We start from the raw sequence: 15,164 nt of genomic DNA, 5'->3' as shown, positions 1-15,164 counted from the left end.
GCGTTTCGTGAAACCAATCCAAACCGGCCAGTTGTATATGTGATGATTTTGCGCTCTATGATTGGATGAGAGGACAGTAAACTCTTTCGTCATCCAGCGTGGTGCGAGCTGATTGGACACATTTCGGTGTAAACTCTTCTAGAATCCGGTCTTGTCATCATTCGGAAATTGGTTTTGATTTGTGGTGTCACGTTTGTGCCGGTGTTGTTTCTGAATGAATTAAAAAGGTCCATTTTTGTTGAAAACATGAAGCAGTTGATTGTTTTAGCGATAAGTTTGCTGCTTTTAATCGGTAAATATAAAAATTAGTTGGGGTTGAGTTGTTTTCAATTAATAATTTTAGGATACACACGAGCAGATGAATCTATTGGGGAAGGAACCGTGGAAAAGGTTGACCTGGACTTGGGGGCTAGTAGAGAAGGGTCAAGAACAGGTAATTTAACGTATATTTTCATAATTCATTAAGTGTTCTCTCACAATTGGATTTGTTTGTTTGGCAAAGTGGAGTCGTCTGTCGGACCTGTCCAGATCTGTTAACTGCACTTGATACCAGCCATATCTGTAAAAAATGCATTTATTTAAAGTTAATTTAGCTACAAATCGTAAAATATTTACAGAAAAATTGACATATTTATTTGTATTGGACGTAGTTCATATGGGGCGTCTACATAAAAGCGTGGTCAGGAGTGCTATGAACAAATGTTAAAAAAGGGTAAATTGTGTTAAAATATTGTTAAATTTGCCAGATAAGTGACGGGTATTGACATTTTTATTCATCATATGTTTATAAATTTTTCAGAGAACTTTCGACCATGTTTTTATTTAAATTTTTATTAGTCCTATTGATTGTTGGTTACGTTAATTTGATTTTTACGAAATTGTTATAACACCTGATTAGTATTTTATCTTTATTATTCTTAGGCTGCACGGTGTCAAAATGTTTTTAGTTTTTTATTACGTTATCATGATAAAGTAAAACTAACTTGTTTTATGTAACCTCATATGATAAAAATATATACTTACTGCAGTTTACCTTTGATTTTCTGTGACTGGGTTGTGGTATTTTTCTCTGGGTCCTTTTACATCTAAATATTCTAATTGTCTTTTTAAATCATCGTTTGTGCATTGAAATTCAGCTTCATTTTTACAATAAAACTTTGGCGTAATTGTGCTTGCTGCAAAAATTATTTTTATTAAAAAAAATACTGAAAATTTTCATCGAAATGAAACGAAAGTAGTATTACGGTGAAATCTTTATAATCCGAACAAATTACTACAACATTTTTTTCCGAGCATCAAACTTTGTTTAATGACTATCGACTGTTTACTTGTTTTCTTTATTTTTTTTAATAAAACAGGTAAACTGAAATATGTATTTCTTTTAAAAAATATACGGAGTGAACTTGTTTTATTACTGTATCTTCAAAACCATAATAATCACTCAGAAATCAGTTTCTATAAGGTACGGATATGTACTTAATATTTTTCTCTGTGCATGCGAAATTTTTTTACAAGTATTTCCTATAATTCAAAATAAATTATTTATTAAATAATAATTGATTAATAAATAATAAAATTTCGTTAATTAATATTTTAATATGCATTTGTATTTTATCAATATTTATTTTAAACATTATGGTTCAAGTATTCAGTTACAGTCCGGGACATTTCTATTTGGACATAAAAAATTTGAATTTTCTGACATTTATACGTGTATTCAGCGTCTATGTGAACAAAAAATTGTTCTCTCTCTCATTCTGTGGTCCTTGAGCTTTAATAACAGGGACATTTTTTAAATTGGTAGCATTAGAAAATGACAGTAAACAGCTGACTGATGTAAACAATAACACAATAACAAAGGAAATGTTATAATTTTAATCTATATAACCAGTGGCTGCTTTAAAAGTGTGTACTAACGGGATAATAACATATTTACGCAAGTATTTTTGAAGGTAGAAACATTACTTGTCATATAACAACTACTCAGATTATATGATGAGACGGGAATGGCACAATACAGAATTGCAGTCAATGATTGTGCTGGAGAAAGCTGCTGTGACGTACTGACAGTACTGACTATCGCTGGTTATACGACTTGTGCAATTTGTGATATATTTTGTGTGAAAAACTGGAAAACAAAGTGCATAACTGCATAACCTCACTTATCGCAGTTTTGCACATTTTGATGATGGGAATTGCGGTTCAAGTAATTATGAGTTATAGATGGAGCCCACTGTTTACTTCAAAGTAAGTTCACGAGTTTTACAGATACTTGGTTAACTTTTCTATTTTCATATAAAATTCAAACTAAACGAAATCGAAAAGCTTAATTTTGTCATGTTTTTTATTAATTATTAAAAAATTTATTTAAAAAATCACAGATAGTGTTTATAATTTGCAGCTGAAACCTTTTGGGTCCACTTTTTTCGTTGTTATTTCCTGGCAGCCACTCTTGTTTTAAGCAGAATGGGTGTAAAGTTAAAAATAATCCCGTAAAATTGTTAATATAACTCCTTTGCACTGGCATGGCATGTATTTGAAAACTTACGTTTAACAAATACGTCACAAAGTCTCAGCCATCGTCGAAAAATATAATAAGGGCTTTATAACAAGAAGCGCTTTCTGATTTTACTGTGGACGTGTGGAAGAATAGTGTGAAATATTGCGAAAAACCAACTTTTACTCTTGTGTACATTTTTGTACGTCTCTATCTGAGAGTAGTCGTCTTGTATAAAAAATATAGCCTACTAATAAAGGAAATTAAAGTGTTTTTATTTCTGGGTTGCCCCCAATTCCACTTTGCCCTTGTCTGATAATCAAGACACTGATAATGAAATTGGTGTAAGTGCATCGAATACAAATGTGTTGAATAGATGAATAAAAGAGAGACAACTGCTTTTTTCAAAAAGGCCATTTCAAATTTATTCAAAAAGCACAGCCCCATTGAAAAGGGTCCATTCACGATGAAGTTTGGCTTCCTGCATGACATAGGTCTCGGGCATCAAGCTCACTGTAAATGGTCTAAATTGGTCTTGCATCTCTAAGACATGGACTCACTAAGAGCGACTTCTGCAGTAGGCTTGAGACCTGCCTGCCTGCCTCGCAACAATCTCTGCACTATGATTCCAAATCATTCTATAAAACGCTGTCAATTACAAGCCATGATATGAGGCATGAGGCCGTCTCAGTGTATGTCTTGTGGTGTACATTGAAACTGTTTCTTAAAGAACCCATTCACAATGAGATCTGCTTCGCTACATGCGGCGCGACAGGACTCAAAGACTAATCCTAAAAGACACAAAAAAACTGACACAGTTTATCATTTTAAGCCATTGACAGCGTTTTCGAATGTTGGTGCAAAGACTTGTCGCGAGGCAGGTTTCAGCCTTCCGCCAACGTCAGTCTCAGTGAAGCCCTCTCAAAGTGATCTCAGCGAAAACCATTCACAATGAGATTGATCTATGAGGCCTATGTCGTGCCGCATGCAGCGAGATATGTCTCATTGTTAATGAAAATAGGGCCGTTGTTGTTGTTTAAAGTCGTTTTTTAAAACTTTTGTGGCAAATTTTACTGATGTGGCAGAGAGGGGGCATGCAATTGGAACAGGACGATGACTACCCTAAAAGGCACTTCGAGGCTTTTATGGCCTTTTTAATGCAAATTTCAACTTTAAATCTGACAGTCATACCAAGGTCAAACATAACCTCAACAGTAATCCAGCAACGGTACTTCAAAGCATTTGAAAGTTTCTCCATTTGTTTTTAAGTGTTCTAGTTGGTACGTTTTGCTGTGCTTTACTGCAATAAAGAAATATTTAAATTTTTATTATTGTTTACATTTGTCACCTGTCAAACACATCAAACAACCAAGTTCCCTAAATTTGAGCTCTTATCTAGTTTTTGTGCTCTATATAGTCTCGCGTCAACGTATGCGCTATGACGTATCTCATATACAAATGTCCCGGACTAAGTGGCGGTCAGCTCGATTTGCGTGTGCGTCATCAATTTCATTTTTTCATTACCAACACAAAGCTATAAAAAATTATCAAAAACAATGCAAATTTAAACAGCTAAGGGCTATCTAAGGGTGGTATCCTTGAACATTAATTTACATGTGCACTTCGACAACACCATCAAGTGTCACGAATTTGTCAAACTGACATTGACAGTAAATTATAGACGTCGTCGCATGGTTGTTGAAAGTGTTATCGCTGTTAATCGCAAGTATTTTCTGTTCGTTTATTGTGTTTTGTGATTTGCGTTTCGTTAGGTTTTTGATTCTGCGTTTATTAGTTCTTGTTTTGTGAATCTGTATTTTTTGTAACAACTCATAATTTAAACACTTCGTAACCTCAAAAAATATTTGATAGTTTGTCACCGCTATGCCCCTGCTATGTAAACGTAGTGACAGAAATATCAGATGACGCACACGCAAATGGAGCTGAGCGCTACCATAGTAATGTTAGTATTCTATTAAACATTTGAACAATAAGCAGTTGATTTGAGATTATACAGGCTGTCCGTTTTTCAAGCTCCATCATGGGGATCTCAGTTACTATTAGAGATATGACGTCTATTAAATTAGGGCAAAGTTGCGCATTTTTATGCTGAACAATTAACTAAAAGAAAATTTGATTTGACATTTTTGTTTTTTGAATTGAGAAAAATCAAAATTTGGTATTTTTTTGAGTAGTGCATTTAAAATCCAGTTTGTTTAAAAACAAAATTTTTGGCGTTTTTTCCAAAGCACTCTTCGCAAAAATGCTATTTTCTCTATTTAAATCAACATTTAAGATTCGATCATATCGTGTGATACATTACTGTAATCAGGAACAAAAAGACAAAAAATGTCAAATATGACGTCTATAATAATAATAATAATTTATTCGTTCTGAATACACAGAAATTAAATACGTCACGTATGGAATACTAATTAGGATATTATAATATGATTAAAAATAATAAATATAAACATATCAAGTTAAACAGATAACAAAAAGGAGAAAAATTACATAAAAAAGGTATAAATTACGAATAGAGAGACAGCTAGATCGAGAGGGAACTACTTAAAAATTTATTTATACTATAATAACATTCATTTATAAGGTACCTTTTAATAACGGTTTTAAAAGCATTTAATTTAAGAGACTTTGTGTTTGGACTAAGCTTATTATAAAGATTGAGGTTTAATGTATTTCTAACGGCATAAAAAGACAAAGTTGAGTGTTGTAACTCTGACATGAAGAAAGCTTTGGAAAATACGACGACAGATTCAGATTCCTTGTAATAAAGTGCCTGGAAAACGTCCTAGTTAAAAACGTCTAGTTCTTTTGGTTTTCGATTGAAGAAATAAAAACCAAAGTTACAAATTTCAGTTTATTTTCGATAATTTATAAAATAATAATGGCACATTACATTTTCTTGCAGATAATTGTTCACTATAAAAATGCGCAACTTTTCCCTAATTTAACCGACCTCGTATCTCTCTAATAACTGAGGTCCCCATGGTGGAGCTATATGTTGTAGTTAATGTCACTATAATTCTGAATGCCTTAAAGATATTTTTTATAGATATGTTTTTCAATATGAAATGTAAAATTACATGTTTAATATATACTTAATAAAAATTTGATTCAACTTACGTAATTTTAATGGTTTTCCAATTTGAATGTTTGACTTTCCGATTAAATTTTGTGGACCGAAACACAATTTAAAAGGTTTCTTGGGCTTAAAACCCGACAGTTCCGTTTTCTCTTGTTCGCTCATGTTTGATCAATACCTGTATTTCTTTCAGACGATGAAGTCGTTAAAAGGGAAGAAGAAGCAATTAAATTGGACGGACTTAATGTTGCCCAATTAAAAGAACTGCGCGACAAAGCGGAGAAATTCACTTTCCAGACGGAAGTTAATCGGATGATGAAACTAATCATCAACTCCTTGTACCGAAATAAAGAAGTGAGTTTCAGATCTTCTTTATTAAATATTTTGTAATAACACGAACTTTTTAGATTTTCCTCAGGGAATTAATTTCTAATGCTTCTGACGCTTTAGATAAGATCCGCTTGTTGTCACTGACAGATAAAAATGTGTTGGACTCAAATCCCGAGTTGAATATTCGAATCAAAGCCGACAAGGAGGCGGGAATGCTTCATATTACCGATACTGGTATCGGAATGACTAAACAAGACCTTGTTAACAACTTGGGTACTATTGCGAAATCGGGCACTGCCGAATTTTTGAGTAAAATGCAAGACGCTTCAACTGCTCAAGATATGAACGATATGATTGGTCAGTTTGGTGTTGGTTTCTATTCGGCTTTCTTAGTTGCGGATAAAGTTGTCGTAACGACAAAACATAACGACGATAAACAGTACATTTGGGAGTCGGATTCGTCAAGCTTTTCCATTGTGGATGATCCTAGAGGCGATTCGTTGAAAAGGGGAACCACAGTCAGTCTCCAGTTGAAACCCGAAGCCAAAGATTTCCTCGAACATGACACTGTTCGTTCTTTAGTTAAGAAATATTCACAATTTATCAATTTCCCAATCTATATGTGGACTAGTCATACGGAACAAGTGGAAGAACCAATCGAAGAAGATGAAAAGTCGGAAGAGAAGGAGAAGCCTGATACTGAAGATGAGGCAGCTGTTGAGGAAGAGAAGGAGGAAGAAAAACCCAAGACTAAGAAAGTTGATAAGACGGTTTGGGACTGGGAACTGTTGAATGATAGTAAGCCAATTTGGACGAAGAAACCGTCGGAAGTTGATGATAAGGAATACGACGAGTTTTACAAGTCTTTGACTAAGGATAGCAAACAACCTTTGGCAAAAGTTCACTTTATTGCCGAAGGTGAAGTTACTTTCAAGGCTTTGTTGTACGTACCAGAAGTACAACCATCTGAAAGTTTTAACAGATATGGTACCAAAACCGATAATATCAAATTGTACGTTCGAAGGGTATTCATTACGGATGAATTTAACGACATGATTCCATCTTATTTGAGTTTTGTTCGAGGTGTTGTAGACTCAGACGACTTACCTTTGAACGTTTCCCGTGAAACTCTCCAACAGCACAAACTAATTAAAGTTATTAAGAAGAAACTGGTTCGCAAAGTTCTAGATATGTTGAAGAAGATATCTGAGGAAGATTATGAGAAATTCTGGAAGGAGTACTCTACAAACATCAAACTTGGAACAATTGAGGATCCAGCAAACCGCACCCGATTGGCTAAACTCCTCCAATTCCATTCATCCAACAGTGACAAAATGACTTCGTTAGCTGATTACGTCAAACGTATGAAGCCCAAACAAGAACGCATTTTCTACATTGCTGGTTCATCCAAAGACGAAGTCCAAAAATCGCCTTTCGTTGAGCGATTGCTCCGTAAAGGGTATGAGGTTTTGTACCTCGTCGAAGCCGTCGATGAGTATGCGATTTCGGCAGTTCCGGAATTCGAAGGCAAGAAGTTCCAGAATGTGGCCAAGGAAGGCTTCAGCTTGACTGAAAGCGAAGGAGGAAAGGAACAATTGGAGCAGCTTAAGACCACCTTTGAGCCTTTGACGAAGTGGTTAAGCGATGAAGCGCTCAAGGACCACGTCGCCAAAGCTACAGTTTCAGAAAGGTTGAGTGATTCCCCGTGCGCTCTAGTCGCCAGTATGTTTGGATGGACCGGAAATATGGAACGGTTAGCGATTTCAAACGCACACCAAAAGTCAGACGATCCTCAAAGGTCGTATTATTTGAACCAGAAGAAGACACTGGAGATCAACCCAAGGCATCCGTTGATGCGTGAGTTGTTGAAGCGGGTCAATGACGATCCGTCGGATCCTACGGCCAAAGATATGGCCTTGATGTTGTTCCGGACGGCAACGCTTAGATCGGGTTATATGTTACGGGAGACGGCGGATTTTGCGCAATCTATCGAAGCGATGATGAGGAAAACGTTGGGTGTGCCCCTGGATGAAGGGGTGGAGGAAGAGGAGGATCTTCCCGAAGATGGTATTCCGGAAGAAGAGAGTGAGGAGATCAAGGATGATGATGGGGATCATGACGAGTTGTAAATAGTGTGAGTGTGTGTGTGATAATGATTGTTTAACGATCATCAAAGACTGTCTAATTTTTGTATCGTACCTCTTTAAATTATAATAAACAATACTTAAATCGAGTCGATTTTGTCTGCCTCGAACTGCCTGAACCGAAGTTTCGAACAAAAAGATCAGGTATAGCTAATGAGCTTTTCTTCATCACACCCCTACACAGTAAAAAATTCCACCTGGTTAAGTGAGTAGTGTTGGGTGTTAAAAATTAGAGTAATTTCGCACTGAAATATACCACTTCTAGTGTTTCATGATGTTAAACTCTTACCAGCACTAGTAGTGCCATTACGATTAAGCGTCAACATTTTTCATGTTAAATAACTCTGGCATTTCTATTAATGCTTTTTAACTCTAAAAACTACATGAATGCCAGGCGCATACGCAGTTTGTTCTTATGTCGTTACCGAGAAGTGTGGTATTATGGCAGTGTCAGCAGACCTTAGTTTATACAAAAATAATTGCAATTTTATTAAAAGAAAGTAAATTGTACCATAACAAAAGGTATAAGGATGCACCGAATTTAAAATTGACGGATAATTTAGAGTAAATGATGTAAAACCGAACAAGAACTAGAATTCTAGAGCCAAAACCACAATTTTTGTTTGATACTTGACACACGTCTAAGTTCTCTCAAACTTTTTTCTCGGAGCACATAGAACCCTATCATCTGTGAGAATTCAATCTTTAATGCCCAAGTAATCGACGAAAAGGAAATACAATGGTAAACGCAAATTAGTGCTTTAAAAACTTAAAAAATAACATTCTCCTTTTTCTAAATAATCAGTTAACCACGAATAAATGAAATTTGTTGTTGGATATCGTGATAATTATTTCAACATTTCTACCAGCTTTAAATATAAAATATAAACATATCTTTGACTTAATTCTTTCTATCTACCTGCTCATGCCGGAGCCAATTCGACTATCACCTTTTACAGAATTATACTATAAAGATTAACGGCAACCAATTCGACCACGACCCTACAACCACTACAAGTAGAGTTCAATAACCATAAACTTAACACTAGGAGAGTTGTTGATTCCCACTAGAAGTGTTTAATATTGTTGCACTAGTAAGTGTGCGGCAGTTTTTGAGCACATACAGCGTGCTCAAAAACTGCCGCACCAACTCAATGGTGTGTGGTAGAGAACTGGTTACATATAAAGGTAAAAATAGTAAAAAAATTCTTTGTATTAAAGTCATTGATAAATAACATTTTTTAGATAAATCATATGTGGCAACGTTGTCTAACAGTCATGACCGCAATAGAATTTGAGCAACAATAAAAATAAATTATTTTTTAAACGGTTTCCTAGGAAATAATTCCCACTGTTGGCACATCTACACATTGTGATTTTTGGATGAATTTTAACTTTTTTAAATTAAAAAAACTGCTAAAATCTGATAGTAAATTTTAAAATAATTATTCATCGTTTTGTTACGGAACGATTACCTGGTATGAAACATAAAAACATAAAAAAATAATGAAAACTAAAGAAGTTAACACAATAAGTTTGTAGCTCTAGATTTTTTAAAATATGACTTTAGGAATTCTTTCAACATTTTTCCCGTAATCTGCACTTGCTTCTCAATAACGTACCACTCAGTTGGTGAGCCAGTTTTTGAGCACCCTGTATAAACTTTAGGTAAAGTTGAATATTGTTTGATTTTAACACTATATTTTTTACTGTGTACCTGCTGAACTTTATGAACAATCTACAACAAAGGATTTTATCTCATTATTTTAACTCATGACTATGAGTTAGCAGACCATGTTATCACCACGTTGATGAGGGGCAGATGGGGCCGTCAGCTGATGGCCCGCTATCAAAAATATCACCTTACTACACTTGGTCATTTTAAATTTTAAATGATTTTAATATTTTTTTGCGAAGTAATGAATAAAACTCACTTTCAAATTTGCATTTGGATCGGTATTTTCGATCGTGTCTACTTGTCAAAATATTTTTTTACAACTTCTTTCTGAATTTATCGGTGATCCGTGTCCGTGGTAATAAAAACATAACAGTTCGGGAGCAAGCTACCCAAATTCAAAAAGGCCGTTCGGACTCTACTGCACACGATTACACAAACTTAATACTTATGTAAAATTTCCTGCCGAATTCGAATCTGTAGGTCGCTTTTTAGTTTGGAATTGCCTTCATTATGAAAAAGGCATTTTTCTGAAAATTTTTGCAAAACTAAAATTTTGTATTTACGTCGCCTTTCTTTCTGAGTAAAGCTTGAAATTATTTTTTTTGCACTAGATTCTCCTACGTATGTATGTAGATATGCGTGCATATTGCAGTAACTTTAAATTGCAATAACTTGGCAAATATTACAGATATCGAAATAATTCTTGCACCAAAAACTTATTTGAACTATTGGCATCATTTTATCTTGCTTATGTAGGGGTCTACTTTTTAAAAGAAAAAAATTTCTCGCATCTCGAAAATTCCACTACACAAATACTTATGACACGTTACAAGAAACTTGTAATTTTCTTACTTTTCTTTTGTAAAATCTAAAGCTTGTTTGTATGCGTTAGAATCTACATATATCGGGTGTGTCAAAAAGATCGGATAAACTTTTTAGCAAATGTTAAAATATTTAAAAAACTGGTATTATTTTTTTAATGGTATATGGCTTTTTCAACAGTTACAGAAAAACAACTTGAAACTATTGTAAAAATTCTTTTGTTAGACTACTTACGTATGGTATTACTTATATGGTTTACATTGTCATAAAAGCATTTTATTGAAAATTTGTGTTCCACCTAAAGGAATAGTTTGGTTTTAATCAAGTTAAAGTTAGTGGACAAAAGTGCTTCCAATGTGCAGTACCATATGACAACTAGAGTTCCTATATTGGGAGAGTTGGGACACTGAATGTCAATTTTCGAAATTTTGTTTTATTTACGTCGGTTGGAATGTGTAAAAAAACAAATTGGGATAGAAATCAGTGGTGTTACACTTTAAATTTGCCGAAAAGTCAAATTAAATTGTTAAAAAATGTTTCCATTTTTCGTCGACTAACTGCGTTTAGAAATGGTTTAGACTGGCAGTCGTCGTCAATTCACTGTTTTTTTTTATATGAACTCCAAATTTTAAAAGAGATTTTTTTGTAAGTACAAGAATTTTACGTCTAAACTCTTCATCACAAACATTTTTTCCTTAATTTTAAGAAATGGTCATCAGCGATAAAACAGAGAGAAATTGAACCTTTCCTGCCAAGTATTACGTTTATAATTAAGAAGCATTTGGAAAAGTGGATTGTCTAAATAATGTTATGTACAAAGTCTATGAGATTTTGGGAATTTGTCTATGCATTTATAAAATACGTAGGTACTTGAACCCAAAATTTGTTCTAATTTTTAGGAAAGTTGAACCTGTCGCTGCTTGGCCGCCTTCAGCATCTACGTGAACTTTAGATTATGTTTCAAATTATAAAGTTATTGTGAATTCACGATTTCGTTACGTTTTTCATACGAGAACACCTTTAATATAATTTTTTTGAAAATTTAAAAAGACGACAGGAAATATGAAGGGTTCTTGATGACCAATTTTTGGGACGAGATGTTTAACTAAAAATTGTGACTGAAAGAAAAGCATTTTTAGCATTGAAGTATGTTTTAAGTTATGTATTTAATATTAAAATAAGTATCGAAAAATTTCAGAAATGTGAACATTAATATTGGTAGGTATTCAATTATTTTCTTTTTTTAATAGCAATCCCAAAATTTCTACGTTTTCTACGTCCCTGGTTAAATTTGACGTAAAATTATGTCATTTTATGCATTTGACAAAAAATATAACCTTGAAATTAATTTCGACATAAACCTCTGACATAAGTTACTAACAAAAATTTTAATAAAAAAGGATAGAAGGCAAGTGAATACTGCGACATGTACTTGGTTTATGGTGCAAGTGAAGGAAATGCTTTAGATGCGGTGAGACAATATGGCATCCGATATCCCCAGCGACGACAACCAAGCATTAATGTTTTTCGACGACTCGATCAGAGACTTCGAGAAAATCGCATTCCGATTCCGGAATACAGAGTGTCTCAAAATTGACGCCCGTGCTTTTGGGATTTGTTTCAAAGGACTAAAACAAAGCGAAAGTTAAGAAGAAAAAAATTTCGATTGGCCTTTGTTATCGAGTTACTAAAAAAAACTAAAATTTAACATTCAAACTTCAAACTTTATTTAAAACGAATATTATGAAGCAAGGTGTATTTTTCACATCTGTTGTTATCACAAAATATGCTCAAACAGATTGCCTCCTACTTCAAGGCAAACATTTGCACGATTTACCATGGAAAAACAAACATTGTGTAGCATATTTTCGTCTATCAACGCTACAGCAGTGTGAAGGCGAGCTACAATTTCTTGGGGATCTTGGGCAGGTTTACTGTAAACTTTTTCTTTTAGATAACCCCAGAAAAAGAAATCCAATGGATTTAGATCGGGTGACCTAGGGGGCCATGCTATGGGCCCACCTCTTCTAATCCACCTTTCGTGAAAATTTTCTTTTAGAAAATTTCTCATTTGTATTCCATAATGTGCTGGTGCCCCATCATGCTGGAACCAGCAATTTAATCTAAGTGCTAAGACCAATTATATTATTGTTTAATATCCAAGCCCAAATGTTTATTGACCATCGTCTTTGAAAAGATCTGTTGCGTATTAAGTGAGGGTTTTCATCCCTCCATTCAAGGAAATTATAGATATTTATGATACCTGTCTCCGTAAGCGTTGACTTATCACTCCACAGAATTTTTGCAATGAAATGAAGAACTTTCTTCCCTTAACTTTCGATTTGTAAATTTGTTTTAGACCCCTGAACCAAATCCCAGAAGCACGGGCGTCAATTTTGAGACACCCTGTATAAAGGAATACATCCTGGAAGGCCTCACGTAAGAAGAACTGTTGAGACAGGGGAAGCAATTATTGATCCGGTTGCCGAAAATCTAAGCATCAGTTGTCGTCAAGTTGGTAGACGCGAGATGAAATGCTACATCCAGCAGATTACGAACGGAGAATGGCTTTTGCTCAATGGATACTTGATAAAGATGTGGACTTTTTAAGAAAAATTTTATGGACGGATGAATCTATATTTACCAACAACGGAATCTTTAATAGGCACAATCACCATTATTACGCAATAAATAATCCATTTTTTAATTTTGAAACGGGACGTCAGCACAGATTTTCGTTGAATGTATAGGCTGGAATAATAGGAAAGCAATTAATAGGTCCTTATATTTGGACAGATCGGCTAGGAGGTGATCAGTTTTTACATTTTTTGCAATATGATTTCGAAAATCATTTGTTGGATGATGTGCTTCTGGCAGTCAGAAGAGAGATGTGGCTACAAATGGACGGTGCTGGTCCTCATTACGCTGTACTAGTTCGAAGACGGCTTAACGAAAATTACGAAAATAGGTGGTTGGGCCGCGGCAGTGCTACTCCTTGGTCGTCTAGGTTTCCAGACCTAAATCCTGTTGATTTTTTTATGGGGCCATATCAAAGACATTGTATTTACTCCACCAGTGCCGGAAAATCTAGCCACTTTGCAAGAAAGAGTTTTTGTAGCCTTTAACTCACTAACTCCGGACGTGTTAGAACGTACCACAAATTCTGTTCAAGAAGCCTGCTTATGAGCAAATGGCAGAACATTTCAACATTTATTATAAAATACATTGTTTGTTTTTACTTTTACTGTTTATTAAATTGCTTTGTTCCTAAATTAGTTTTCCCTAGTTGTTGTTAAAATATCTATCTAGAGTTCCTATATTCCCAATAAAGGAACTCTATATCTATCTATTCCGGTTCCCAAGGAATCATTTGTACCTGATCCTAATTTCGACTATTGCTATTGAGGTAACATAGCACAATGTTGCCGCTTTGATCATTACTTTTTAAAGAATTATTGGCTACACGGTGTCTGCACAAAAAAAGTCCTTCAAATTTGTAATCTCTGAACTAGTCTTCAGCTATGCTTAAAAGTTTATCCGACCTTTTTGATAGGGAAATCTAGCACAAAAAATTGAACTTTCTAGCTGTCTTCAGAAGGAAAATATGACGATGTAAACACAAATTTGCGCAATTAGAGTTCTTCAAAAATTTTCAGAAAACGTCTTTTTCATAATGAAGGCAATTCCAAATCAAAAAGCGACCTACAGATTCGAATTTAGCAAGAAATTCTACACAAGAATTAGTTTTCAGCAATCGTTTCAATCGAGTTCGAACCAACTTCTTAATAAGCGACTTTTGAGATGCCTGCTCCCGAACTATACAAGTACGAGTACGTCGCATTGGCTCATCTCGTTTAGTTAATTTGGCAATAAGTGAATACGAAATTTCGCAATTCAGACTAAATAATTTGTGAATGATTTTGTATTTATGAAAAAAATTGTTTCTAAAGTTCTTAGCTCTTATAGTTTTTATACTTTTATAGTGATAAAATTATTTACATTTTTTTCAGTTCGTGATGAGGCTGTTTTACGCTGTTATTTTCGATAAATTACCCAATATCTTTTTTTTTTCGTTGAAAAGAGAAGTAACTATATTTTACATAGTTAGGTAAAGAATGTTCGTCTTTTTTTTAATAAAGTTATTATAAGAAAATTGTTTTCGTTTAATTCGTACCGTTAAAGAAATTTAAATACGTACTCGTGACCCTTGTATTTTCCTTTTCCAAAGAAGATCTTTCCATTTTCCTAAACTTTATTAACTCAGTTCACACTTCTATTAAATTTACTGCAGAAATTCAACAATAAGCAACTCCCCTTTTTAAAATTTACGTATCACTAGAAATAATAATCAATTTGAATTTGAAATTTTTAGAAAACCCACTATCACAGACACTTTAATTCAATGCCTTTAAAAATGAAAACGAAAATATTTATCAACTTGGTACGATTATAAAACCCTAAAAACCTAATTTAAAACCCTAAAAACCTAATTTAAAAAATGTTTAATAAATTTGAAATCAAATTTTCCAGATCCTTTCATTAATTGAAATACAGACTGATCCAGAAATACTGAGTCTGTTGGCAACACTG

The 15,164-nt window shown here is 34.2% G+C and overlaps 1 protein-coding gene and 2 long non-coding RNA genes across 3 annotated transcripts; 2 read left to right on the top strand and 1 right to left on the bottom strand.

Moving 5' to 3' along the window:
* Positions 1-132: 132 nt before the first annotated feature.
* On the top strand, positions 133-8,163 carry Gp93 (Glycoprotein 93). Its single transcript, XM_966447.5, has 4 exons — positions 133-292; positions 344-433; positions 5,794-5,954; positions 6,008-8,163. The coding sequence occupies exons 1-4, from the start codon at positions 247-249 to the stop codon at positions 8,057-8,059; spliced, it is 2,349 nt and encodes a 782-aa protein (XP_971540.2). The 5' UTR covers positions 133-246; the 3' UTR covers positions 8,060-8,163.
* On the bottom strand, positions 429-3,946 carry LOC107398618 (uncharacterized). The gene is made up of 3 exons (XR_010333066.1): positions 3,846-3,946; positions 1,024-3,797; positions 429-559 (listed from the first exon to the last, which is right to left on the bottom strand). It is a non-coding gene; the product is annotated as an uncharacterized LOC107398618 (long non-coding RNA).
* LOC135265410 (uncharacterized) lies at positions 2,111-5,636 on the top strand. Its single transcript, XR_010333064.1, has 2 exons — positions 2,111-2,247; positions 2,402-5,636. It is a non-coding gene; the product is annotated as an uncharacterized LOC135265410 (long non-coding RNA).
* Positions 8,164-15,164: the final 7,001 nt, after the last annotated feature.

This window comes from Tribolium castaneum, chromosome 2 (genome assembly GCF_031307605.1).
Source record: "Tribolium castaneum strain GA2 chromosome 2, icTriCast1.1, whole genome shotgun sequence".
Lineage (NCBI taxonomy): Eukaryota > Metazoa > Arthropoda > Insecta > Coleoptera > Tenebrionidae > Tribolium > Tribolium castaneum.
This window is presented reverse-complemented; position numbering and strand designations above follow the sequence as displayed.